We start from the raw sequence: 27,508 nt of genomic DNA, 5'->3' as shown, positions 1-27,508 counted from the left end.
GAGTCGTCTTGCCCACATCTGACACTGTTAACCATTCTGTTGACCACACTTCATCTTTTCCCTGCAATTTCAAGTTCACTAAGCTAAACTCTTCTTAACACATCAGAAATGAAAAACAGTATTTTATTGTGAGTTCCTGAACATTCAGCCAGGTATGTATCAAAATTTTTCTTTTTTTTTTTAATGGCCACTCCACATATCATGTGGGATCTTAGTTCCCCAACCAGTGATCAGACCCACACCTCCTGCATTGAAAACTCAGTCTTAACCACTGGACTGCCAGGGAAGTCCCAAGGGGAGACTTTTTTTTTAAAGAGCAGTATGTCAAGAACAGAGGGCATTTGTGCAGGCTTCGGGGAATAGTTGGCAGTTGCTCATTTTGACCACTCTCCTACATAGAGAGAGCTTCAATGGGAGGTAGGTGGGGAATGTAGGGCGAGGTGGACAAACGTGAGCGGGAATCAGGAGGATCACTGGGTCTTCAGAGCGGGGAAGGCCTGAGGAAGGTGGTGACTGACAGGGTGGGCTGGAGGAGAGAGGGGCACAGGAGGCTAATGCTGCTGGGAGGAGCAGTGGGCTGTGGAGCAGAGAAGCTATAGACAGGAAACCTCGGAGGGAGAACTGGCCAGGACTTGGACAGGGTGAGAGAGAACTGCCTGGGGCTCTGTGCCTAGACCAGGGGGCCCTAAGAAGAGAACCAGAGAATTCTAGAGAGCTGGCCTCTGTCACCATACCTAGCATGCTCTGCCTTTTCTTTCTCTGTTGCTTTCCTTATCCTCACCTGAAAGGCAGGGGGAGTGTTTTACTCATCCTTGCCTCAGTGTCCACCGCTGTAGGGCATGTAGCAGATACTCAAGATAGCTCTTTGGTTCAGTTATTTTGAATCAAGGGCTTTGAGAAACATGTGCCACCTTTGATCCCACTATTAGCAGACCCATCCTTCCCTCCACATGGTAGTTCAGCTCTTTCATTCCTCAGGCGGGCAGACACTATTCCTGGGGTCCTCATCAGCAAGATGATACGTGCTTATTGAGCCGTGATATTAGTGGATGACAGAGGGGATACAGTCATAGATGCTATGTCAGGTTCAGGGTTAGTGAGACAGTTCTCTGGCTACACAGAAGGAAGTTTCTCTACAGGTGAAAGAAGTAGCCGCTACCAAGCAATGCAAACTGTCACCTGCTTCCTTTCTGTTTCTTGAAGCGATTGCTTCAGGGCCCTATCTGCATACGGAAAGCATGAATAAATGCCTGGGGTGACAGGGGAAGACATGGAGCTGCACTGAAGACTGAATATTCACCCAAACATCTACTGAACATCTACAGAGTCTGTGGACACAGTGAGGACTTAGAGCAATTGCATCTACTGTATTCTCAAAATTCAACTTCAAGGTCATTTTTTCCCGATGCCTCTGGACACCCTTCATCTAGATTAAGGCTGCACCTTGTACAGCACTTCCCTTTAACCTAGCATTTATAAAATGGCATTTGAAATGCTTGTTTTCTGGTCTGCATGGTCTGCTCAACTGGAAGCTCTTTGAAAGCAAAACCCAATTTTGTCTTCAGCACTTTGCATGCCAACTTGCCCAGTGCAGGCGTCATTTAATCAACGATTGCTGAATTAAATGAGACATTGATGTAGAGTGTCAAGTATGGACAAACTGGCACCTCAGGATCTCAGGGGGAAGTCTTGTTGGAATTCTAACTGAATGTTGGAAGAGTAAGTGGTCATCAAGAAGAGATAAGAGAATTCCAGGTGAGAACAGAGGTGTGCAAACGTTGGAAGGCATACTGAAGGTGTGAAATTCTCCATAGTTGGAGCACATTGGTGTATCTGGGGAGCGAGGGGCCCAAACAGGAGAGATAGCAGTACAGGATAGTGTAGAACCTCAGTAACACTGGTGTCAAGTCCATAAAATATAGAGTATGGTTGCAGCCTGGCCAGAGAATTAAGATATTGCTCTGGGAAAGAGCCAGAGACCCCACTGGCAGTGCCTCGCACCTCACCCTGCACACAACACGTGCTGCCAGCTGGCCCGCAGACCCTGGCTCGCTGGGGAGCCCAGTGGACTCTGAGATCCCCAGGGTGGGGCCTGTTGGGTGGGACGCCCGGGGTGGGGCACCTGGGGCGGAGCGCGCAGGCGCGCTGATGCCTCGAGCCCCAAGGGGAGGGCGGGTGCGCGCACTTCTCGCGCACGCGCGCACGGAGGGGGCGACGGCTGCGGTGACGCTGCTGCGCCGGGCGGGCGGCGGCGCGCGATTCTCGGTGTCTTGGGAGCAGTGCCCCGGCCCCCGCCGTTCCCGCCGCCGCCATGTCGGGTCGGTCGGTCCGGGCCGAGACCCGCAGCCGGGCCAAGGATGACATCAAGAAGGTGATGGCGGCCATCGAGAAAGTGCGGAAATGGTGAGGGGCCAGGCCCAAGGGTGCTGGTGGGGGAGGCCGCCAGCCCGGGTCCAGAGCAGCGCCGAACTGGCGGTCAGGGTGGGAGCCGACCGGCAGGCGCTTGGGGGGGAGGGGGGAGCGGAGAAGGCGGGAGGAGGGAGCCGCTCGCGTCGGCGTGAGGTCAGAGGCCGCGCCGGCCGCGACCAATCAGAGGGTTTCCCGGCCCGCGGGCCCGCCCACCTCCCCCTACCCCCGGCAGCGCGGCGCGGGCGGGGAGCGGCCGGCTTCCGGCGACGCCGAGTCTGAGGGGTTTGTTTAGCTGCGGGTCCGCGTGGGCGTAGTCTCCGCGCCCGCCTGCCTGAGGAACCTTTTGCGTTCTGAACTGTCCCGTATACTAACTAACAATCTCTGAGGGGTTCCCGTTGGCCAGACTGAGCACTCTGCGTATTAAGGCGTCTGGGTTAGGTGAGAACTTTAAGGCAAGCCACCTGCCACGGGGCCAGGGAGTCAGAATAAAAATTCCTGTCTTTCTCCTAATAGGGCGCACGCGCGCGAGCTGGATAGGCATTTTCTCTTGGTGACCTGGGAGCTGTTAGTAGAAGAGTCAGGATCTCCCCCTTGTTTGGAAACGGCTCCTATCATGTTCATTGCAGGCGCAGGCTGACCGCCTATTTTGTACCAGGAGTTCCAGTGCGTTATCACCCTAAGTTTTTACAGCCAGGTGTTTTCACCAACTTCTTGAGTACTTTTCTCTAGCTGATTGCTACCGATAACTTTTACTTTACTAATAACTTTAAAGCCGGGTAGGTGTTAGCTCCCTCCAGGAAGCCTTCTCCAAGACTTGCTGCCCTTCACCCTCCACTCCCTTTAGAGTCATTGTTACTGTTTAGTCGCTAAGTAACGTCCTACTCTTTGCGACCCCATGTAGCGCGCCAGGCTCCTCTGCTTATGGGTTTTTTCCAGGCAATACTGGAGTGGGTTGCCATTTCCTTATCCAGGGTATCTTCCCAACCCAGGGATCGAACCCGCGTCTTGTGCTTTGGCAGGTGGGTTCTTTACCACTGAGCCACCTGGAAAACTGAGGGACGTCATTACCTTGGACTTTATTTGCACGTTTATTTGTCCATTTTGCTACAGGACCAAGTTCCTCATCTCTCAGGACTTAAGAATACTAGTTAAATAGTTAATGATTTTCCTTCTCTGAATTTAATGGTCTAGGTTTTGTGAAACCTAGGACTGGGCATCCCTTCCTCTTCTGTCCATCTCTCTCCGCATCTGCAGCCAAGGGCAGTTGAGCATCTTCTGTCACCTGGAACTCTGTACCCGGCTCCCTGTGATCTGTGCCTGCTTCAGGACTGGCTCAGTTCCCTGGTCCATTCATTACTTTGTATTTTTCTCAAGTGTGAATTTTTTAGCACTCTTTTGCTTAGGAAATAATGCTTCATTGATCTCTTCTTGTCCTTAGGATAAAGACCAAAAATGATCCTTCATACCTCACTAGACTGGCTCAAACTGCCCTCTTTCGCAAGATGCTGGCCATCTTTCAGTTGGAGCCACACTACCTTTCCTTCCGCCTGGCAGCTCTCCTCTACCCACTCCTTCCACTTGCCTAGTTAGTGCCTGGCTCTGCTCTACAGTTGCTTCCTCACCGAAACCTTTCAAGAGCCCCAGTCTAAATCGGGTCCTCTCCTATTTGGAACTTTCCACAGTGGCATTAGGTTGAACCATAAGACATCTATATTTGCCTTTTTTATCTGCAGAAATGGCAGTTTGATGTGGTTGAATCTAATGATCCGGTTTCTAACTGAAATGAGTTGTGTGGTGTCTGTTTACAGTTGGAATCCAGGCTTGGGAGAGTCAGGACTGTGCATCTTGTTCCGTGTGCCCAGGACCTAGCAGAGGGTCGTAGATTAAATATTTGTTGAATAAATGAGTGGCTTGTCCAGGAATTAATTCCAGTTTCTAAGTCTTTAGTTCATTCTTCTTTCTGTTACATCATAGTCTCTATATTTTTGTGATGTCATTTGCTGAATCAAATCAATAACAGCAGTTACTTTTTTTGCTTTTTTGTGCTCACATTGGGACTCGAAACTTTCAGAAGTCACACTTCAGGCTCCCCAACTTTGGCCATCTGTAATCTGCACCCTTATTCAAGAATGTTACTTGCCTTTCCCTCCCCAGGTATGTGTGGGGAGGGGAGAACAGCTACTCGTTTTTTTTAAAGGCCTATCTCAAAAGTACCCTCTTCTGTAAAACGAAATCTTAAAGTCATCTTTTCATGGCGCTTGGCCTTCACCTCTTCCAAAAGCCAGTGTGAGGCTCAGTTCTGTTAGCTGAAAGCATCATGTCCTGCTCCTTGGTTATTGGAATTGTGTTTCAACCCAGAGTTTCCCTGGTGGCTCAGACGATAAAGAGTCTGCCTGCAATGCGGGAGACACAGGTTTGATCCCTGGGTCGGGAAGATTCCCCTGGAGAAGGAAATGGCAACCCATTCCAGTATTCTTGCCTGGAGAATCCCATGGGTGGAGGAACCTGGTAGGCTACAGTCCATGGGGGTCACAAACAGTCGGACACAGCTGAGCGACTAAGGCACCCAGAGTTTCACAGGAGTTTTGCCTTCCATCCTGATCTTTCAGCCTTCTTTCTTGCCGCCTTCACATATTAAAATGATTTCTTTACTTATCTTTCATTGCTATGAGTTCCCAAGATAGGGACGCTATCTTATATATCCTTTATCGCCTGTAAAGCTTTGTATAATAGGACTTAATAAAATATCAGTGGGATTGAATTAATTTTGGGGAGATGAAGAAGTTATGCAAGATGGATACCTGAGTTTGCAAATGCGCTCATACTCCATACTACTGTAGTCTGTGAGGAAAAAAATGGTTTTGGTACACCATGTGAGCAGAGGTGACAGGCGGAAGGTTCAGGGCTAAAGGAATTCGATAGTGAAGTGTTTCTGGAAAGGGTGATTTTGCCTTGAAAAGTAAAGTATGATTTGACAGAGAGTTTATGAAGCATTTAAGGTTGACAACATGATCTGGTGAGAAGTAGAAAAGCACAAGTTCTGATCAGAAAATCTGTTTTATTTTATCGGTTCTGAGGATCAGAAAAGCTGTTTTATTTTATCGGTTCTGAGAAGTGTCTTTGTTTTAGGGAGAAGAAGTGGGTGACTGTGGGTGACACGTCCCTTAGGATATTTAAGTGGGTTCCTGTGACAGACAGCAAGGAGGTAAGTGTGGAAGAAAATCAAAACAACAAAAAGGTAACGTCTTCTTTCTTTCTTTCTTTGATTGCCTCTTAGCTGTTATGGGATTTATTTCCCCAGAATTGAGTTGAAAATACTTCAGGGACTCCTCTGTCATTGGTCCATGCAAAGCCTCTCATTTTATTAGATTCCCCCTTCTCCCCGTTATTCCCTTTTCTTAACCCATTCCTCTTTTCCAGGGCTTGGCCAACTGCAGCCCAGGCCTGCTCCCTGTGATTCCATATAGTTTAATTTGAACACACCTGTGCCCTCTGGTTTCCTCATTTGTGGTGGCTTTTGAGTTGTAATGGTAGAGTTGAGTAGGCCATAACATCTAATGGCCTGCAAAGCCCAAGATATTTATTATTGGCCTCATAAGAAAAAGTTTGTGGACTCCTGCTGCCCACTGTAGCATATTAGATGTATTTTGTATGTATATATGCCTTTCTAATTCCCCTTCCATGATTTTATTTGTACATCTGTATATTCTTGAAAAACACATAGCTTTGTTTCATATTTGTATTTTCAAAACTTTGCATCTATATATAACATTGTGCTGTAAAACTCTTTTCTCTTTTTGTTTGAAAACTCAAACATGTTTCTATAATTGTAAATAAAATTATTATCTTTACTCTTGCATTATATTCTCTTATGTACAGTAACCACATTTATCTATACATTCCCTGAGTGATAAACTCCCAGGTTTCTCCCCCTCTTTTTATTCTAATTGTTTTTAAAAGATCTAAACTATAAAAAGCATACAAAAGTATCTAAAACATAATGTACTATACAGGGAAAAAAATATGAAGCTAATACCCTTGTAAAAACCGCCTATGTCAAAAGATAGACATTGCTAACTCCCCTACCAGCCTCTGAAACTTCCCATCATCCCTCTTTCTCCCCTCCAGGGGAGATCAGTCTCCTTCTTTTGCTTTTCTTACTACTTCTTAAGTCATGTGTAAACATTTCTTTATATAAACACCATCACAAAGTATCTATTTTTGTGGGTTTGACTTTTTTGCCTAGTGTTACCTTTGCAGAGTCATCCATGTTGTCTTTGGAGCTGTTTGTTCCTTTTCCTTGAAGTATGGAATTCTGTTACAGGACTGTACCATGATTTATTAATATCTTATCCATTTTCCTGTAGATGGGTATTTGGATTGTCTCCAGTTTGGGATAATAGGAACAAAGCTCCTGTGAACGTTCTTATTTTGTATACAGGTCAACATGTGTGCGAGTTTTCCTAGAGTATATTCCTAGGAGTAGAATTGCCAAGTCTTAGGGTATATGTATCTTGACCTGTACCAGGAATGCCAAAGTGATTGTGCCATTGTATATTCCCACCAGACATACCAGAGTTCTCACGGCTCCAAACCCTCATCAACAGTTGGTGGTGTTGGACTTCATGTATTAAGATACCTGGTTTTGGTTTTGATATGGTGATTAAGGGTGTAATTACTAATGAGATGGAGAACTTTTTCAGCATCCTTTGGGATTTCCTCTTTTAGGCAGTGCCAGTTTAAGTCTGTTTGGCTTTGGTCTTTTTCTTGCAGCTTGTAGGGATTCTTTGTGTTGTGGACACATATTCTTTGTTGATTGAATACTGTCTATACCTCGTTCCATTCCATGGCTGGTCTTCACCCTCTGTTTATGCAGGCTTGAGTAGCAGAAGTTTTTTTAATTTTAATGTAGATAAAATAAAATCCGTTTCTTTATAGTGCTTTTAAATGTCTTAAATCTTTCTTTTTTGAGGTTACAAAGATATTTTTCCATATAATCTACAAGCTTGTTATTCTGTTCCCATTTATAATACACCTGGAGTTGATTTTTGTGTATTTTGAAGTAGGGGCCCAATTTCATATTTTTCCGTGTGGATATGCATTTGTGCCACCACTTGAAGAGACTGTTCTTTTCTTCTTGCTCTGTAGAACCACCTTTGCTGTGTTCAAGTATAGATATGGGTCTGTTTGTGTGTTTTGCTGCCAGGTTTTTTGGGTAGCCTGGTTGACTGTGGTGAACATCGTTCATCCATTCTCCTTGAGAACTTGTGAGAGGTTTTCTCGGGATTAGATGCCTAGGAGTGAGATTGCTCTGTTGTTGGCTGTCCATATATGATAGATTTTTTAAAGTATTTAATTAGTTAGTTAGTTATTTGGTTGTGCTGGGTCTTAGTTGCAGCAGGCAGGATCGAGTTCCTGGATCAGGGATTGAAACCAGGGCCCCCTGCATTAGGAGTATGGATTCTAAGCCACAGGACCACCAGGGAAGTCCCATACATGATTGTTTTTACTCACTGTGGCCAGATCTCTGTCCTGAATGGCTTCCCTGGATAGTCACCTCCAGTTTCCCACATCCTCACCAACATTTGGTATCATCTAACACCTAATTTTTTGGGCTCCAAAATCACTGCAGATGGTGATTGGAGTCATGAAATTAAAAGACTCTTACTCCTTGGAAGGAAAGTTATGACCAACCTAGATAGCATATTCAAAAGCAGAGACATTACTTTGCCGACTAAGGTCTGTCTAGTCAAGGCTATGGTTTTTCCTGTGGTCATGTATGGATGTAGAAGTTGGATTGTGAAGAAAACTGAGCACTGAAGAATTGATGCTTTTGAACTGTGGTGTTGGAGAAGACTCTTGAGGGTCCCTTGGACTGCAAGGAGATCCAACCAGTCCATTCTGAAGGAGATCAACCCTGGGATTTCTTTGGAAGGAATGATGCTAAAGCTGAAGCTCCAGTACTTTGGCCACCTCATGCGAGGAGTTGACTCATTGGAAAAGACTCTGATGCTGGGAGGGATTGGGGGCAGGAGGAGAAGGGGACGACTGAGGATGAGATGGCTGGATGGCATCACTGACTCTATGGACATGAGTTTGAGTGAACTCCGGGAGTTGGTGATGGACAGGGAGGCCTGGTGTGCTATAATTCATGGGGTTGCAAAGAGTTGGACACGACTGAGCGACTGAACTGAACACCTAATTCCTAAATCCTGTTAGTCTGATATATGTAAAATGGTGTCTCTTTGTTTATTCTACATTTCTCTGAACACTAAGGGAGGTTGATAATTTTATCTCTTCAGATTTCCTTTTTATACATTTAGATTTCCTCTTCTCTGATGTCTTCTTTCTTTCTTTTTTTTTTTTTTGGCTGTGTGGCTTTGCGGGATCTTAGTTCCCCAACCAGGGATTAAACTCAGGCCCTCAGCAGTGAAAGCGTAGAGTCCTACTAACCACTGGACCACCAGGGAATTCCCCTCTGATTTCTTAAATTTTCCTTATTCTTATATTGGACTTCCTGTCTTTACTTTTGTGATTTGCATTGATTCTTTTATGTTATAGATACAGAAAACTCGAATTAGTTTTGTACATGGCAGTTGTCTTTGTCTAACGTCACATATGATAACTTTGTCAGTGAAAGAAAGTGAAAGTGAAGTCGCTCAGTCGTGTCCGACTCTTTGCAACCCTGTGGACTGTAGCCCACCAGGCTCCTCAGTCCATGGAATTTTCCAGGCAAGATTACTGGAGTGGGTTGCCATTTCTTTCTCCAGCGGGTTTAATTTTTTTCTGTCAAGTTAACTTTTTCCTTCTGATTTTTCTTCCAGGGTGATGTTTCGAAATTATTCTCCATTTCCTGGTTATAGAGGACTTATGCATCTTCTGCTAGCTTTTTAATTTTAACTTTCATTTTTAGACCTGTAATCCGTGTAGGTTTTTTGTTTTTTTTAAAATGGTGAAGATAAGAATCTAATTTTAATTTCCTTCACATCATGAGCCACTACCCCTAATACTGGTCACTCCATAATCTGTCCTTTTTCACTGGTATGTGATGTCATCCCTATTGTAGGCTGTATTCACATGGTTTTGTTTTTGAGCTTTCCATTTTTTTGTTGTTATTTTATCTGTTTCTGTGCTAGATTTATTAACTGTGCTTTTAGAGTGTCTTCATGTTAAGTAGGGTGAGTTTTCTCTCTTGTAGGTTTTTGGAAAGATAGTCTACCAGAATGAAAAATTCCCTCCTCTTTTTACTTTTTTAAGGCTTATTAAAAATCATGAATAGATAATTTGGACTTCATCCAGCTGCTTTTCCTGCGTTTGCTTTAATGTTCATGGGATGTTCGTCCTTTAATCTATTAAAGTGATGAATTTCTGATGTTTGAACCATTGCATTCTTAAGACAAATTCTACTTGGACGTGCCTTTCTTCTTTTTTTTGTTACATTCAGTTCACAGATAATTGAGGTATTTGCATCTGGTTTGTAAATTGGTCTGTAATTTTCTTTCTTATGCCCTCTTTACCTTGTTTACACCAGCGTCCTAAAACAAATTGGGCAGTTTCCCCTCTTTTGATTTCTAGAACAACTTGCATAAAATGAAGGCCCTACCTTTAGTACTTTCTGGGTCTTTCTGGGTCTTTGGTGGCAGGAGAGGTGTTGATCATCATTACAGTGGCTCTCATCGTGATTGATGTATTTAGGTTTTCCTTTTTTCTGTACTTATTTTGCTGTTTTGTGTCTTTTCCAAAAAACGTTTCCATTTCAAGTAGGGGATTATTTCTCTAATGGGGGACAGTGCCGAGTCTTCACCCTTACCCACTTCCCCAAGAGTGTTTAGAAAAGAGGCAAGGCACTGTTTGGTTGGCCAGCCATGCTAAGCTTTTGGCAACACATGAGTCAGTCCTGTGCAGTGAAGAATTAATCAGCCTGTCCAGAAGGCCAGCAGTACCCCTGCTGACGGACACTGATCAGTTTTCATGTGTACTGCTGTGTAGTCTTTTATACTATCCTTTTGTACTTTAAAGTCTCTGTTGGTAATTATTTTGTCTTTTTCACATTTGTTATTTTTTTTCCATGTAACATGGTCCTAAAATCTTTATTAAAAGAATCACTATGTAATTTTTGTTCATCTTTCTTTCATTTTGCTTTGTTCTCTATTTGATTAATTTTTGCCCTGGTTATTTTTGTTTTTTGTTTTATTCTGTTTTTCCACTTCTTGTGTTGAACACTTAGCACTTTTTTCCTAGTTTTTCTTTGCTCTTTTTTTTGCAGCCCATTTCACTTCTTAGTTACCTCCCACAGATTTGGACATACATGAGTGTCACGATGTCGTGATGGTGTAAGATTTAGCTGTGAGATTTTCATAGCTTTCACTTTGGTTTCCCCTTTAACCCAAAGGTTATTTAATAGAATGATATTTAGTTTTTAGATATGTGAGGTTTTTGAAAGCTGTCCTTTTAAAATTGGTGCTCTGATTCTATGGAATTGGTAGGGTATTTGTTCTTTGGGATTACTGGGACTTTTTTTGTGAACTGATCTGTAATTGATTTGTGGGCAGTTCACTTATAATTAAAACAGATATATACTCTCAATATGAAATTAAACAATTGAAGGATTTGTTATGTTTTCCAAATCTTCTGTATCTTTGCTCATCTTTGTATGGTTCACTCTATATGTTTCTGAAAAGAGTGTGTGAAATTGTTGGTTTGTTTGCTTCTTCATGGTCTCAGTTCAGTTCAGTCGCTCAGTCATGTCTGTCTCTTTGTGACCCCATGAACCACAGCACGCCAGGCCTCCCTGTCCATCACCAACCCCCGGAGTCCACCCAAACCCATGTCCATCGAGTCAGTGATGCCATCCAACCATCTCATCCTCTGTCATCCCCTTCTCCTGCCCTCAATCTTTCCCAGCATCAGGGTCTTTTCAAATGAGTCAGCTCTTTGTATCCTTCATGGTCTATGAGTCACTTATTCTTTGTACTTTGAAGCTCTATTTTTGATACATGTATGTTTATGATTCCTACCTCACCTTGACCTGTGCCTCCTTTTACCAGTAGGTAATGTCCTTCTTTGTCCCTTTCTCACCTCAAATTCTGTTTTATCTGATACTACACTTTATATCCCATGTTCTTTTGATTTGTATTTGCCTGGTATGTCTTGTAATACTGTTTTTCCCCGTTTTACATTTTTCTGCTTATTGGGCATATTAGGATTAGGTTTAGCTGTGGGTGACGGAAAACTCAAAATAGCAGTGGTTTAAAGCAGTTATTTTGTTCTTAGAGAAACAGAAGTATGCAGTCCAGGACTGGTGTGGTAATTTTGTTCTAAGAGTCCCCAGGGACCCAGGTTTCTGGCAGCCTCTCTATTCCTTTTGTTTTTGAATTTGCTTTTAAGGGAGTAATGGTTTTATTCATTTTACGTTGTTTCTGTTGTGGGAAAATACACATATCATGAAGTTTACCGTCTTAACCTCTTGAGCATGTACAGTTCAGTAGTGTTGAGTGCATTCACCTTGTATAACCTGTCTCTGAAACTCTTCGTCTTGCAGACGTAAAAAACTCTGTACCCATTAAATAATTCCCCATTCCTCTGTTCTTGTTTGACCTTATATTCCTCCAAGTTCGAGCTCTAGTCATCATTCAGCATATTCAAGTTCAAGGCAGTTAAGAGAGTGGAAGGGTTGGCAAATAGTGTTTTCATGAATTTAAGGAGTTTCCCAGAAGTCTCCTTAAGATGTATATACTAAGTGTTCATAATAGCTGTGGCATGTCTAGGCGCCAGAAAGGCTGGGAAAGTGTGACCACCTAAAAATTCTATTTCTGTGGACAAGGATTTCAATCATAATGCACTTTCCTTTTATTTTTTTCCTGTTCACCTCATGGTGACTAGACAGATTTTCTTCTGCTGATCTGGAAGTTCTACATTCTATTTTTAATCTTCTTATTGGCAACTTCCAACCTAATAAGACTTACACTAATTTTCCATATCAATGTATAAAGCTTATCAAATTCTGTATTTTTCCTCTGAGCCTCTGGTCTCCATCGCCTCCCTCCCCCAACCCTTTCATCCCTACCCTGTCCTTCGTTTTAAATAGAATTTCATCTTTTTTTGGCCACACTGTGTGGCTTGTGGGATCTCAGTTCCCTGGCCAGGGACTGAACCCTGGTCAAAGCACTGGGCGCCTGGAATACTACCCACTGGGCCACCAGGGAACTCCATAAATGGAACATCCTGTAATGTTGACATCTAGCTTCATTTCTTAACTTTTAGTTTGTTTCATCTCTTTATCCTTTCTTTATATATTCTGACTTCTTCATCTAGTTTTTGCTCATTAATCTTTTCTTCAGCTCTTACCTATTTCTGCTAATAAACTCATTCACCTAATTTTTACTTTGAACAATTTCATTGCTCATACCAAATATCCTTGGCGGTGGTTCAGAATGACTTTCCCGTGTCCTCCTTGTCTTTCTGGGAGACTTGCCATATTTTACTTAAATTCTTCAGTCCTGTCAGTGCACTTTTCCTGGTACAGCTTGCTCTGTTAATTGTCTTTCATGGGGCCTGTTTTCCTCCAGTGTCTGGTTAGTTTTCTCTGTGCACTCATCTTTTCCTTTCGACTTTGAGCTGTGTTGGCTAGAAAGAAACATGTAACTGAAGGGAGAACGTAAGCTAAGCTCTGTGCTTTCTCCTCTAAATAGTTGAGGGGATGAGATTAGCCTTGGGCTTCAGCCTTTCCCTTTCCCTCCTCTCATCTCCTGCTGTCTCCCAGGGAGCTCTCTAGTACCAGTCTCCACACGCTGCCTTTATCTGCGAGCAGCCATCCTCGCCGAGTCCATGGAGCCGGTGGGTGAAAGTTAGAGGGGCTCTGGGGCCACCCTTTGTTTTTCATCTACCCTTGGCTCTGGTGATGCCAATACCATACAGGCCATAGGTCAGGCTGCTCAATCTCGTGTGGGGAGGACACTGCCGACGCCCCCTTCCCCATTGTTCACACAGAAGCCCCTGGCCCTTTCCTATTTCCTTTTTTTCCTCTTGTGCCATGCAGCATATGGGATCTCACTTCCTCAACCAGGGATCAGATTTGCTCCTCCTGCGTAGGAAGTGCAGAATCTCAACCACTGGACCTGGGGGACATCCCACTTTGCTATTTCAGGTTCTGCTTGTCTGGGACTCAGCTCCTTTTGTCTCTCCAACAGACTTCTCACAGTGTTCCTATTGGTTTCTGGGCTGGACCCTGAGGTCCATTGGTTTATCTACCTTCCAGTGGTTTGTGGTAGTGTGCCAGCTTCGAAGGTACTAGCATAGACCTGTTAGGTTAGGAAAAATCGAAAATGATCAAATTGGTAAAGAATACATGAAGGATGTAAGGGAGTGGGACACTGCTGATGGGAGAATAAACTGGGACGGACTTTCTACAGGTTGATCATATATGTATAAAAGCTTAATTAACCAGATGTTGGGAATCCTTTCACAATATATACACATATCAAATTACCCCAGGATATACTTTAAATATTGTACAGTTGTATTTGTCAGCTTTACCTCAGTAAAGCTGAGAGTGTGTGGGGGGGGAGCCTTCAGAATATTTATGCCTTTGATCTAGAAGTTTTACCTCTAGACACTTATCCTCAGGACGTAATCGTGATGTGTACAAGGTGCATCTGCAGTGTTGAGTATTCCAGTGTTGTTCGTGGTATTTAAAAATTGCAAGCAAAAGGAAGATCTTAGCTGTAAAGAATTAAGTTATTGTGCACCTGTATATTGTACGGCTTTTTTACCCTTTTAAAAGATGGTCTAAAAAACTACTTAATGGCATAGAAAAACGTTTTTAATGTGATGAGTTGGGGTGGGGCGCAAGTTATACTGAATCACGCTCCATTTCGTACAGTTACATGTTTCGGGTATCTCTGGTTGTGCAGGTGATTTTCATCTCTTTTCCTGTATTTTCAGAATTTCTTATAGTGAATGGATGTTTTACGTGAGCACAGAATCATTGAACTAAGGAGAGATCAGGGAAAAATAACAGTAACACCAAAAGTTGGCATGGGTGCTGTGACGCTCATACTCCAAATGTATTGCCAGCCTTCTGGTAGAGAGTAGGGAGGCACAGGGTATTTTAAGAGAAATATGTTTATACTTTCTGATCTAGAAGATTTTGTGTGTGTGTGTGTGTGTGTGTGTGTGTGAATTTAGCCAAATAATCCAGGAAAAATAAAAGGTAAGCATTGTAGATTTATTTCTACTAGTACTAAACAAACACAGTCCTAAATAAGGTGAAGCTAAATGTCTGCTAGTTGAGTAGTGATTGAGTGAGTATGATACCTGGAATATTATGCAGCCAGTAAAAATCACGTTTAGGTAGCCTCTGTAGTTAAGTGGTAAAGTGTAATTGCACTGAAATTATGTCTGCATATAAAGCATGAAGGGAAGGACTACATACATCTGTATGTGCAGTTAACTTATTGCTGAGTTACGACTGAGAGTATTCACAGAAACTAAGCTGTGTTACCAGTGCAGTGCATGTACGATGAAGTGACAAGTATGTGAAGTATGGATTAGTAAGTTTGGGGTTGTCCAGATTTGAAATTCCAGCTGTGAGGATGCTCTCATTTGCAAATGCTTGGGCTGGTGATTGCCTTTCCTGTGGGCTGGTGTGTTGCAAGCTAGTGCTTACCTTCCACTGTGGTTCCCCACCCATGTGACTTGCATCCCGCCTAAAGGCAGAGGTGGACATGGGAGGTCACTGTGAGTGGAGGGGGTGGATTGGTCAGAAGTAGAGCTTGCAGGGGCTCCTTGTCCTGTCCCTGCTCACATTACATATAAAGTGACTCCTTCCTTTGTCTAGTCAAAGGGCCTTTCTTCTTTCACTTTTTACCCCTAGCTGTGCTCCTGAACAGCGATCTTTCTCAAGTGAGTATTTTGTAATTCTCACCCATCCATGTAGGGAAGGATCAAGCAGAGCATTCTGATCAGGGCAGAAAGCAGGAGGGTCCCACAGAGAACTCCAGTGGAAGCAGATGTATATAGCTGCCTCTCTTGTGAGTCATGAGATTAGCGCTGGAAGGGTCCATTTTACTGAAAGAGCCACTGAGGCGTGGGGACACCTTGTCCAGGATCCTGTTATTCCTAGGGTCTTAAAACCACCGTTGTTCCCCATGTCCCTGATCCAGACCTCTGTGGTGTCTCAGCACCTTCTTTCTCTCTCTCAGTGAGTCTTCTGCTTGGCTCTGTCATATTCCTCTTTTTTTCCTTTTCTAGAAAGAAAAGTCAAAATCGAACAGTTCCGCAGCCCGGGAACCTAATGGCTTTCCCTCTGATGCCTCAGCCAATTCCTCTCTCCTTCTTGAATTCCAGGGTGAGTTGCATCCTCATGTCTTCCTTGCAGGAAAATGAACATTTAGATGACCCATCAATAATCCGAAGACTAGTCTGTGTGTCATTTCAGTGCCCACAGTTTTGCTGGTATCTTGCTGGGCACCTGACAGAAGTCTTTGCATTTCAACTTCACAGTAACCCTGTAGGACAGATGAGTCTCCTCACTTTCCAGTTAAGGAAACTGAGGCTCAGGGAGGCGAGGTTCCATGTCTGAAGTTAGTCGCTCGTAAGTGAGGACCCGTGGTAGGTCCTGGTTTTCTGGATCAGAAGCTCTGTTCTTTAGACTGTGCATCTGATGAGAGCACTTCAGAGGAGCGCCTCCCCGACTCCACCCCCAGGCTGGGGCGTCTGTCTGCCTACACTTAGGCCAAGCTCTGCCTCCTAAACCAGTCTTCGGTAGACGTACGGCCTGAGTCAGCACTGCACTGAGAACTCTACCTTGTATACCTTGTGGCAGTTACTGCTTATGAAGCACTATCACTTCAGCATCTCCTTTTTACACTTGCATCAGCCTGGGATATAAACCAGGCAGTTATCGTCATCCCGATTTAAGGAAACTGATACTTGGAGAAGAAAAGTATCTACTTAAGCTGAAGAGTGACAGAACTTTATTGTTTCGTATAATAAAATGCTGCTTCCGTTTTAGTGTAGAAGATAGTGGTCATTGCAAGATGAAGACTAGAAAAGGCTTCCGATTTTCTCTTTGGAGCTAGACTGGGAACAACCAGGTATCCCCTCCTCCCCTCTCCCCTAACCGCCCCCACCCCAAGGTTCGAGTGGTACAGAAGAGACTACAGGGGGACAGTTCTCCAGCTGCGCGTGAGCTGTCCCTGCAGCATAAAGCCCCGGGAGACACGGGAGGCTCCACTTCTTCAGCCTGGCCACCTTCTCACCCTTTTCACGCAGTGAACGTGTAATGCGCTCCTGCCGGGTGCCAGGTCCTGTGTACTGTGCTGGAGACTCAAGGACCCGTGAGCCACAGAGCCTGCCTGCACCGGGTGTAACGGAGGGAGACCAGTGTGTAACATAGTAAATGCAGGTGTGCACAGGAAGCAGCAGGAGCATGAGAGGGGGTGGTCGTGCCCACCCGAGGGCGCTTGGGACCCAGGGCTCTGCAGAGGAGAGGATGCCTGAGCTGCCCGTTGGCAGGCGTCGGGGCTTTGCAGGAAGACGGGAAAGAGCACGTCATACCAGACACGGTGCTGGTAGCTGCTCTTAGGTTTGGGTCCGACCTGGCTGGAGCCAAGGGTACGCGGGAAGAGCTTTTGGCAGGCAGTGAGCCTGGAGATTCGAGCAGTGTGTAGGCTGTGATAGGCCCTCTAGTAGGCAGCAGGGAACCACAGAAGGGTTTAGAAAGTTCACTCTGGCAGTGGTGTGAGGTCCCTGGCGGGGAGGCTGAGACCCAAGGAAGGGCAGCTGGATGGCTGTTGCCAGAGCCCAGGCCTGAGCTGAGGCAGTGGAGGAGGAAGGAGTGGACACACCTGGCATCAGAGCAGTAGGACGGGTCCGATTTGGTGACTGGCTCCCCAGCTGGGGGAGGGGAAGGAATTGTTGAGTTGGTTTTTACCTTAGGTGGTGACTTTAAGCCTTCAACAGCATTTCCCAGGTGGGATCCAGTGGTCCATGAGGCAGTGAGGCAGAGCCTGGGGAGGTGCAAGGCCTGAGCTGACCACCTCCAGACCCTGTCGCCCTCCTTCAGATAGTTGAGAATGCCAAACAGATTGTCATTTTCTACACCTCTCGTGAGAAAGGTTGAGAGGCAGAGCCACGTCCCTCCATTCACTGGATTGTGAGAAAATACCAGATTCCAGCTATAATTAGTGGATACTAAAGAAGGGACTCATATGCTTATATTAACCTTCCTGACATATAAATGTTGCATAAACTTAAAGATTCTGGCTGCATCCGGTGGTGCTTAGAATATATGTCATAAAATAACATGTGCTTAAATTCGTCAATTTAGATTCTGTTGGTCATTTGCGGTGTGCAGAAGCCCTGGGAATGCCTGCCCTTGGTTTAGGGGCTGTTTGCAGCTGTGATTGGTATGTGCCCAGCTGTGTCCACGCTGTCTGCAGAAACCCCAGGCCCTTGGCTCTGTACTGGGTCCTCCTTGAGTGTGACCGTCCTCAGCCATTGCCTTTGTCGTGTTTGATTTTCAGATGAAAACAGCAACCAGAGTTCCGTGTCTGATGTCTATCAGCTCAAGGTGGACAGCAGCACCAACTCGAGCCCCAGCCCCCAGCAGAGTGAGTCCCTGAGCCCTGCGCACACCTCTGACTTCCGCACAGATGACTCCCAGCCCCCCACACTGGGCCAAGAGATCCTTGAGGGTGAGTCTTCCCTGGCCCAGGACGTGTGTCTTGGAGGGGCCGTGCTCTTGCTTTTGATCTTTTTAAGAGTCACAGGTTAGAGACAGTGCCTCAGAGCTGGCAGCTTCAAGCCATTTGTCCGTTGTTTGAGGCTCTTTTGGGGAATGGTTGTATTTTCCCCTTTCACAGAATGATGGAAAGAAACAGCAACACGATTGAGTGCCAGGCTCTCCGCAAGGAAGGCACTTTTCATATCTGAGGCCTGGTATGAGTCTCGGGTTTCCCTGGTGGCTCAGCAGTAAAGAATCTGCCTCCAGTGCAGGAGATGCGGGTTTGATCCCTAGGTTGGGAAGATCCCCTAGAGAAGGAAATGGCAACCCACTCCAGTATTCTTGCTGGGAAATCCCACAGAGGAGCCTGGCGGGCTGCAGTTCATGGGGCCATAAAAGAGTTGGACACAACTTAGTGACTAAAACAGCAAACAGGATTCTCCTTCAAAGCCTGTGGAATAGTGACTGTTGCCTCCATGTTATCGACGAGGAAGCTGTCTTAAAAAGTTCAGTTGCTTGGCCACGATCCCACAGCTGGTGGAACTGCCTGATTTGTTTCATTCCTTCTAACTTCGGAGTTAGTGCCCTTTGTACTGGATTCTGCAAATTTCTTCTTAGAACGTATGTTGATTCTGTAACCAGTGGATACCCCTTCTCCAAGGCGCCTCTCAGGAACACTCCCCCAGCCTGGGGGGGTCTCCGGTCCCAGCAGGCCCTGCAGTTACACCGACCTTGCTTTTTTAGAGCCCTCCCTGCCTGCCTCGGAAGTTGCTGATGAACCTCCGACCCTCACGAAGGAAGAACCAGTTCCTCTAGAGACACAGGTAAGGAGGTGCTTTGGGTTTCCTAGTTTCTAAGGGAAATGTCAGGGCTCTGTTGATGTGCACGGGCTCTCTAGTATGGGAGGGATGTAGTGGGGGTGGGGAGGCAGCGACGGATGCTGGTTAGAAGGTTAGGAGGTAGGGAAGAGGTCCTGTGATCTGTGAGACAGTCGGGGTTGTGATTAGGGTGGAAGGGGAGGTCTGCTTCAGAGGGATGCCCTGTCATTCCATGCTCTGGCTGCGTCTAGATTGCTGAGGAAGAGGAAGACTCAAGTGCCCCTCCCTTGAAACGCTTCTGTATGGACCAGCCTGCAGTGCCGCAGACAGCGTCGGAAAGCTAGCACCACCCTGGCGCCCTTCACCTCCAGGCCCCATGCCTCTATTTATTGCATTCTGGTTCTGGCTGTGCTGTGTTTCTGGGGTAAGGGCGAGCACCGGGGTCCAGAGCCTGCACCTCAGAGCCTTCTGGGCTGGAATGCAGACGTGGGACCTGGGGTCGTAGCATCATCTTCCCGTCCCTGGCACCTGTGTCTGCCTGATCCTGAGAAGAGGAGCACTCCTGTCCTCTTTGCACCCCAAGGAGGCTGGCGCCTCAGCCGCTCCAGGATCATCTGTCACCTCCAGTAGCAGTCTCTGCTCCACAGCCTCTGGACTGAGCTGCTGGTGCTTCTGCAAGAGAAAAGAGGGGGGGAAGGCACCCTCCAGAGAAGAGCATGCCGAGGGCTAACTTGAACTTGAATGGAGACTGTAGATTCATGGACTTGCCCATAGGGCTAAGGACCCTGTAGGCTGCTGTTGGAGAATGCCTGAGTAGACTCTGGAGGGAAGAGAAGGGCTTAACTCCACACGACGGCAGAAGAGTCCCACCTAGACTTCATGCTGTCCTGGCACTTGTACCCATTCCTGAGGCCATCCTGCCTCTCGTGGGCTCTCTGGCTGCTGACAGTCCTTTGTCCCCCACTGTAACCACCCCCTTCCCCCAACACACACACACGCACATACTCGCAGCTGTTTCCACCTGGACATTTCATTTCAGTATCCCCCTGCCTCCTGCCATGGTCCCCAGCTCTCCTGCCGCAGACTCTGCCCCAGCGAGAATTTGAGGTTCTGACAGTACTCATCCCCACAGTACTCCTTCAGCCCAGACTTTCTAGAAAGTTCCCTTTTCTTTGAAATCTGCATGTTTCATCGAACCTTGTGATTTTATTTTTTGTTTCAAAAAAGTTTAAGAAAATGGAAACAGACAACGGTGAGTGAAGACATATTTTAGCACTGAATAGAATATTTTTAAAATTAAACTATTTGAAATATGTCTGGTTGGCAGCTGAGTGTGTCATTCTTGAGGGTTGTGGGGGCAGGGGCTGGTGGTGATGGTGGCTGAGTGCTTGTGAAGTCACTGCGGGCTGGGCCCTGCCAGTTGTCTTGACTCCCACAGAGTGACTTCAATGAAAATGATTTGGAGACTCTGTTTGAGGTTGTCACATCCTTTGAGTTATACTTCTGCCCCTGTGTACCTGGGATGTGTTTCCCACAGCTCCAGATCCTTAGGTGGCTGACTCTTTAAGTTTTTCCTTTAACTTTTTATTGTGGTAACCAATATACAACGATAGAATTTGCCATTTTAAACATTTTAAAGTACACAGTTCAGTGGCACCAAGTGGATTCACAGCAACGCACAATCATTACCACTCTACAGCTGCAGATGTTTTCATTGCCTCAAGCAGAAACCCGCACCCATTAAACCCTCACTTCCCACTTGCCCCTCCCCCAAGGCGGTGGAGGGAAGGGAAATAATAAAAGACAGTGGATTTGGGATGTTCTGAGGTTGAGGAACCAACAGGACAAGCCGGAAAAGACCAGCCAGAAGCTGAAACTATAGGGACTTCCCTTGCCATCCAGTTAGGATTCCAGACTGCTGCTACAGGAGACATAGGTTTGAACTATATCCTCTTAAGTTGCATGGCACAATGAAAAAGTGACAGAAGCTAAAACTGCCTAATCAAGGGTTTAGGTCCGTATCAGTGAAAGATGAGTGTTAAACTGGAGCCATAGAAATGGAGGACAACTGCCAAGCAACAGTCACATTAAAGCTTGTTTTTTCTATTTTAAAATGAAAATATCAGTGTAGAAAAACATACTGGAAAAATACATGAACATATAATGAAAGAAAAAAAAACCACCACCCATAACTCCTGTCTCTCCAAGGTAAGCACTGTATTTTATTTGGAGAGCCACTTCTCAGCTCCTTTTTGTGGAGCTGCAGCTGATACTCTCTATTCATAAAGCCCCACCTCTAGTTTCTACTTCCAGCAGGATTTCCAGCTGTTCTTGATGGTTCTCCAGGGTACCTCCAGTTCTTAGGGCTGAGCCCAAGCCCATCCCTGAGTCTCCCATTTTAGATCTCTGCTTTACCAACGCCAGGGCTGGGTTCCGGTCCACAGCGGCCACAAGCACTGGAATGACTATGGTGCCCATTCTGATACGCAACTGGGTGCATTTTTGGAAATACCAGAAATTGCCCCCCATTTCCCCCCCCACCCCCACAATGTTTCTGGAGTTTTCACTCTGTGTGTAGTCTGCCATTAGGTGTCTAGTCCTGCAAGCATCCATGCCCTTAGTCATCTTGTCTGTGCCTCTCAAGTCTGGCCACTTGGCTTCACCGACCTTGCTGACCATTTGCCCCTATCACTGCTCCTGCCATTCCCTTCCATGTGATCAGTCCCATTCAACCCTCAAATGCTGTGGCAGAATGAGAACTTTCCTTTGCCATTCTCCTCTCTTGATACTTTCTGCCTGGAGATCCCTGTGTTTAGGCCCTGAATATATCAAGTCTGCTCTACTGCTCCTCCTGCCTAGGATGTCCATCCCTCTTTTCTTTCTGCCTAGCGAGCTGCAACTTCATCTCTTCACAATCAGCTCAAATGTCACGGCCTCTGAGGTTTCTCCTAATCCTCTTAGAAGAAATGGCTACTGAAGGGAGATAAGCTCTCTTCACTGCTAGATGGCCTGAAAGAAAGAAAGAAAGTGAAGTCGCTCAGTCGCTTTGCGACTCCACGGACTGTAGCCTACCATGCTCCTCAGTCCATGGAATTTTCCAGCCAAGAGTACTGGAGTGGGTTGCCATTTCCTTCTGCAGGGGATCTTCCCAAACCAGGGATCAAACCCAGGTCTCCCGCACTGCAGGCAGACGCTTTACTGTCTGAGCCACCAGAATTGCCTAGATGGCCTGAAGGGGCTTCAAAGAGCTGTTGTCTGACCTAGATCAAGGGGGGTGGTGGAAATGTTGCCTGCCACATCAGTAAACAAAGATGTTGCAGGCATCAAGCCATCACCTTACAGCGGCCAAAGGAAGGGAATTTAGGATAGAAACAGGATGCTTGCCATCTAGGTCCACCCTCCCCACCCCTCCCCAGGAAACTCAGGATGAAAAAGCAGAGGATACTGGCCCCAGATAGCTGAGGTGCATATCAAAGGAAAGATTTCAGTGAGCCGGAACTTTTGCATCTTCCCATCCATAGGAAAGCACTAAATTCCTCAACTTGAGATACTTGGTTTTCTTTTAATTAACAGTAATCTCTCTTGACTTCCCTGGTGGTCCAGTGGCTAAGACTCTTTGCTCCCAAAGCAGGGGGCCTGGGTTGGATCCCTGATCAGGGAACTAGATTCCACGTTTCAACTAAGAATTTGCAGGCAACAACTAAAGAGCATGCATGTGGCATCTAAGACCTAGCACATCCAAATAAATATTTTAAAAAAACAAACAAAAATCCCAGTAATCTTTCCGTGTTCTGACTACCTGCCTTTGGTTACAAAAACTCCTATGTATCCTGGCTGCTCCCTTACCTCTTCTGAGCAGTCTCTCAGACTGTCTGAGATGCTGTTGCCCAGGCTTAAGTCCTTGGTTTTGTCTGCCAAATAAAACATAATTTACAACTTTTAGGTTGTGCATTTTTCAGTCAAAAAATGAGAATTTACCTTTTACTGGCAGTGATCCTTCTCACTTTAAGGTGAGAAGGAAAGAAAAAAAGGTCTGGCATTGGCATGTTGCCATTCAGGGACACCCAGCAGTCTAGACCTGTCTAGGCTGGAAAGATATGTTCTTGGGCCACTGCAGATTTTTGAACCAAGGTAGTAAACAAGAAGATTCTTGAGAGTCCCTTGGACTGCAAGAACAAACCAGATTTCAATCCTGAATATTCACTGGAAGGACTAATGCTGAAGCACCAATACTTTGGCCCTCTGATGGGAAGAGCTAATTCATTGGAAAAGACCCTAATGCTGGGAAAGATTAAGGGCAGGAGGAGAAGGGGGTGACAGAGGATGAGATATTAGGTAGCAGCACCGATCCGATAGACATGAATCTGAGCCAACTCCGGAAGATAGTGAAGGACAGGGGAGCCTGGTGTGCTGCAGTCCAGGGGGTCACAAAGAGTCTGATAAAACTTAGCGATTGAACAATAAACAAAAAACAATTTAATAGGGATGAATGATTAATAAGTGTGTTTCTGACTGTACTGGATGGGCAAACAGATTTTGAGTGACTGTAGTCTACTTAGGGAAGTAGCTCAAACATTCTCACTCTCCAGGCACGGTTATTTGTTTTTCTACAGCACCCTATGTATAGCGTTCATCACATAGAACAGTGATTATCTCTTATTTTTTTCAGAGCAGTAGTCTCTGTCTTATTTTCTTCCCCTGTTGCACCCCACGTAGGGCCCTGAACATTTTAGGTGCTAAAAGAGACTATATGAGTGAATGAATTTATCTTTAATAGACATGCCCTTTAATGTATTTTTCCAACGAAGCTTCTATATTACCCTTTCCAGCAAACTCCTAGAAGCAAGCATTATACTATTACCCCACCCTAGTCTAGAAGTTAACTTTAGGGGGACCCAACCTGAACCTCAAGTTACCTCAACAGAACCTATGCCGATAAAAGTCTCCGGGTTACTTCCCGCCAACCCCTCCTTCCGTGAGCCCCACCCGCGCATCTCCGGGCGTGGCCGAGCGCGGTGCCTTTAAGAAGGAGGCGGAGCCCGAGTGGAAAGACAAAGCCCCTGGCCGCGCGCTCCCCCTCCCCCCTCCGGCGCACCACACGGACAATGGTGCCCGGATGTCGGTGTCGCCTTCAGTGACAGATGGCGCAGATCAGTACATGTTAGAGGGCTTTTCTGGCCTGACCTCTCTGAATTCCCGGCCTTTCCGTCCCCCATTTTTCCCCACTTTCAACTCCGCCGCCGGAGGCCCGCGCGTCTGTCACTGGCGCTTACATAACGTGACCTTTCACCTCTTCATACTGCCCTCTAGTGAGCTGCAACCCAACTAGGCGGCCCGGGAAGGGGGCGGGACCCAACCGCAGAGCGGCAGCTCCTCTGAGCCAATAGATTCTGGGTGCTGACCAGTTCTCCGCCTATTGGAGAATTCGCCACCGGCGCCACAGGGGAGCAAGTTAGTGTGCGCGCTGGCCGGGCGGGGGGGTGGAGGGGAATCTCCCGCCATTTTTCAATAATTTCCTCCGGTGCAGCTGAGGAGGAGTCGTGACTGCCGAACGTGGGGACCCGTAGCGAAGGTTGGCCGGAGGCTTCGGGACGGCGCGGAAGTGTGTGAGAGAGTTCTGTCCCCGTGGGTCCCGTTCCATGGCTCTAGCGCGGCGGCGCCAGCAGTGAGGGAGCCGAGTTCGCGCCGCCCTCTCACCCCTCCCCTCCCCCACCCCACCCCCGGGAGCCAGGCGCTCGCTCCGGGCCGCGGGGCCTAGTGTTGCGCCGCGGGTCCACCGAGGAGCCTCCGCCTTCCCCGCTGCCGCCGCCGCCGCCGCGATGGCGCCGCTCCTGGGCCGCAAGCCCTTCCCCCTGGTGAAGCCGCTTCCCGGCGAAGAGCCGCTCTTCACGATCGCGCACACTCAGGAGGCCTTCCGCACCCGGGAGTATCCTTTTCCAGCAGCGCCGGCCAGGCCGCCCGCGGGGTGGGGTGGGGCGAGGTGGGCCATGCAGCCCCGCGCCGGTGGCAGCTGTCAGCCAGCCCGGCGCCGGCGGGCCTGCACCCGGAGCCCGAGCCCCGGGCCCGCCGATCCGGGAGTGGGGGGTGGGGGTAGGGGGGTGCGCGGGCGGGCCGGCCAGCCGGCCGGGCTCAGGCCGCCTCCGAGCCTTGAGCCCTCCATCCTTCCCCTGGCTCCGCACTTTGTCCCCGGGCCTCGTTATGGAGGAGCGACCCTCCATCCCACTCCCAGCGGGGGTTGGCGTTAGGCCCTAAGTACCGGGGATGAATGGGGTTTCCTTTGCTGCTGCTTTTTTCTTTTAAAATTAAACCTTCCACTTAAGTTTTGGAAATCGTACTTGCGCGGCCTCGTGATCCGGGTTGTACAAGGCGGGATTGCGTTCTCCCCCACCCCCCTTCCCCCATCCCGATCTCTGCGGGAGCATTTGTGTTTTGCTCCTGCCGAGTGCACTGGAGGCTGATGAACTGACGGGGTCAAAATCAAGAATGAATTTCCAGACTCAGAGGAAAGACAGTAAAAAAGTTACCTTGGAGGAGCCGATGCCTTCTATCCCTGGACTTGCACAGATTTGGAATTCTGACGGTGTACAGTATCGGTATTTATCTTCAAACAGCGTTTTTCAAAGACACGCTTACAGTTTTAATGTTGTATTGTAGGAACACGAGGCTGCTGTTTTAAATGAGAGGCATCCTAATCATTGCTTAAGGTTTCTTGCTGTCAAGCTTATTGTCAACTCTCTTAGCTAAACTTGTACCACTCTTACTTTTTTTATGGATGCCAGATGCATCTTTTTTGAATCTTAACCGTAAAAAAGGTTTTTGAATGTAGCATTTTTTAGTGTAGAGAAAGCTTCAAGAGTGAAGGCTACTGTGTTAGCTTTATCACCGCTTTCCCTTTGAAAGGACTTGATTTCTCAGCAGTGTCTGTTTGCTCCCATGTAGAAGGAAGTGCGAGTGTGAGCCATATCATTTGATTATATTTCTTGTTGATCCTCCCTTTAATGTAGTGCTTTATGGGGTTGTTTCAGTGCAGTTTGAGGATATTAGGTGTTCACGCAGGAAGGGCCTTGGAAAATGAGTCCATGCTGTAGGAAGACTCTGGAAGAAATGCAGCCAGAGTATCTCAGAGCGGAACTAGATCCTGGAGATGGTGGGGTTCCCCTGCCTGGGTATGCCTGGTAGGCCCAGACAGTTGAGATCACAGGCTTGTAAATGGAAGAGTCAGGAGAATCCAGTGCTCTTGGTACCTCATGCCTGAAAGTAGATCACAAAAGGAACATGGGATGCAATTCCTTCGCTTTTAAAGATGTGAATCCACTGTTTGTTCCAGCTGGTAGCACAAGATGTTTATGTGTGTGCGCTCAGTGGCTCAGTCATGTCCGACTCTTCGCGACTCCATCCATGGACTATAGCCTGCCTGCCTCCTCTGTCCGTGGGATTTCCCGAGCCAGAATATTGGAGTGGGTTGCCATTTCCCACCCAGGGTTCGAACTCCCATCTCTTGGTGTCTTCTGCATTGGCGATTGTGCTCTTTACCACCGAGCCACCTGGGAAGCCTGTGGTATAAGTTACGGTGTGTTTAAGGGAGAGGTTGAAGTGGTAATCTGGTTCTTGTCCTATTAGGGCTTTGAGAGGATTGTTTTGGAGAAGTGCTCCAGCTCTCCCAAACACAGCATTATTCTAAAAGTGCCCTATTTTTTTTTAAATAACATTCCAAAACATCAGTGAAGTAAAAAATTACTTGTGGAAATATACTGTATCCTTTTCACATGTCTTTTGAGCAGTTGATGGTTATCACACGAATATTACTGGATGTTGATTTTCATGTCTGGTTCTAGTGAAGTATAAGAAACTGCAGTAGGGAGGAGACACATTCTGAGTCTCTAACAGGAACTGAGCTCTGTTTTTTAAAAAATGGCTGTAGATAGCTAACTTAGAACTGGCAGCCTGGGTTTTTTCGTATCATTTACTGAAATTGTTGAAATATAATGGTATATATGAAGCGTTTCTTTTAATGATGACGGTTGAACACTGATGCGTGTAACTTTTAAAGTGTTGTGTGTTTAATAAAAATTCTTCATCTTTAAAATCTCCCCTACCAGTTTTTAGAACTCTTAACAAAGGAGTTCTTAAATTGTGTTAACCTGCTGGGGAGAAATTGCTCCCTTGGGAATTTCTACAAGTGGAATCACTTTGAGGATGGTTTTTAAACTACTGTACTGTGTGGTTGGCAGGTTGGCATATTTTTTTATTAGGCTATTAGTAATTTCATAGAGGAGAACGAGTATGTGGTTGGGTAACTGCTGCATTTGAAGTGTTGGTTTTTTCACTTTTAAGTTTATAGTTACAATTATGTTTTTAATAGGATTTCATACTTTAATTTTCTCCTGATTCCTCCCTTTGGATTGCATGTATATTCTGTAGCAAATTTGTATGGTATTTTATTGACTTAAAGCTATGAGCATTGTGTTCTTGAAGGCATTGTTGTATGTCTTCATTAAACTTACAGTGATAGTTGTGAATGATGCACACACATTTAATGACTGGGTTGTATATC

General features: G+C 46.3%; 2 protein-coding genes across 3 annotated transcripts in view; both read left to right on the top strand.

The window, feature by feature from the left end:
• The first annotated feature begins 2,232 nt into the window (after positions 1-2,232).
• BCL7B (BAF chromatin remodeling complex subunit BCL7B) lies at positions 2,233-20,212 on the top strand. Of its 2 annotated transcripts, XM_068967962.1 has the most exons (6): positions 2,233-2,403; positions 5,539-5,614; positions 15,661-15,757; positions 17,937-18,107; positions 18,881-18,960; positions 19,206-20,212. In XM_068967962.1, the coding sequence occupies exons 1-6, from the start codon at positions 2,312-2,314 to the stop codon at positions 19,296-19,298; spliced, it is 609 nt and encodes a 202-aa protein (XP_068824063.1). In that variant the 5' UTR covers positions 2,233-2,311; the 3' UTR covers positions 19,299-20,212. The 2 variants fall into 2 exon arrangements, with proteins under 2 accessions (XP_068824063.1, XP_068824064.1); XM_068967963.1 differs by lacking the exon at positions 17,937-18,107.
• Positions 20,213-24,765: 4,553 nt separating this feature from the next.
• Positions 24,766-27,508, top strand: part of BAZ1B (bromodomain adjacent to zinc finger domain 1B) — a 51,413-nt gene continuing 48,670 nt past the window's right edge. Inside the window, exon 1 of the mRNA XM_068967235.1 lies at positions 24,766-24,880. Within this exon, the coding sequence (XP_068823336.1) occupies positions 24,774-24,880 (107 nt within the window). The 5' untranslated portion in view covers positions 24,766-24,773. The remainder of the gene's footprint in view (positions 24,881-27,508) is intronic.

The sequence above is a fragment of the Capricornis sumatraensis genome, chromosome 3 (assembly GCF_032405125.1).
Source record: "Capricornis sumatraensis isolate serow.1 chromosome 3, serow.2, whole genome shotgun sequence".
NCBI lineage: Eukaryota > Metazoa > Chordata > Mammalia > Artiodactyla > Bovidae > Capricornis > Capricornis sumatraensis.
Note: the sequence above shows the minus strand (reverse complement) of the source record. Positions and strands in the feature narration are given on the sequence as shown.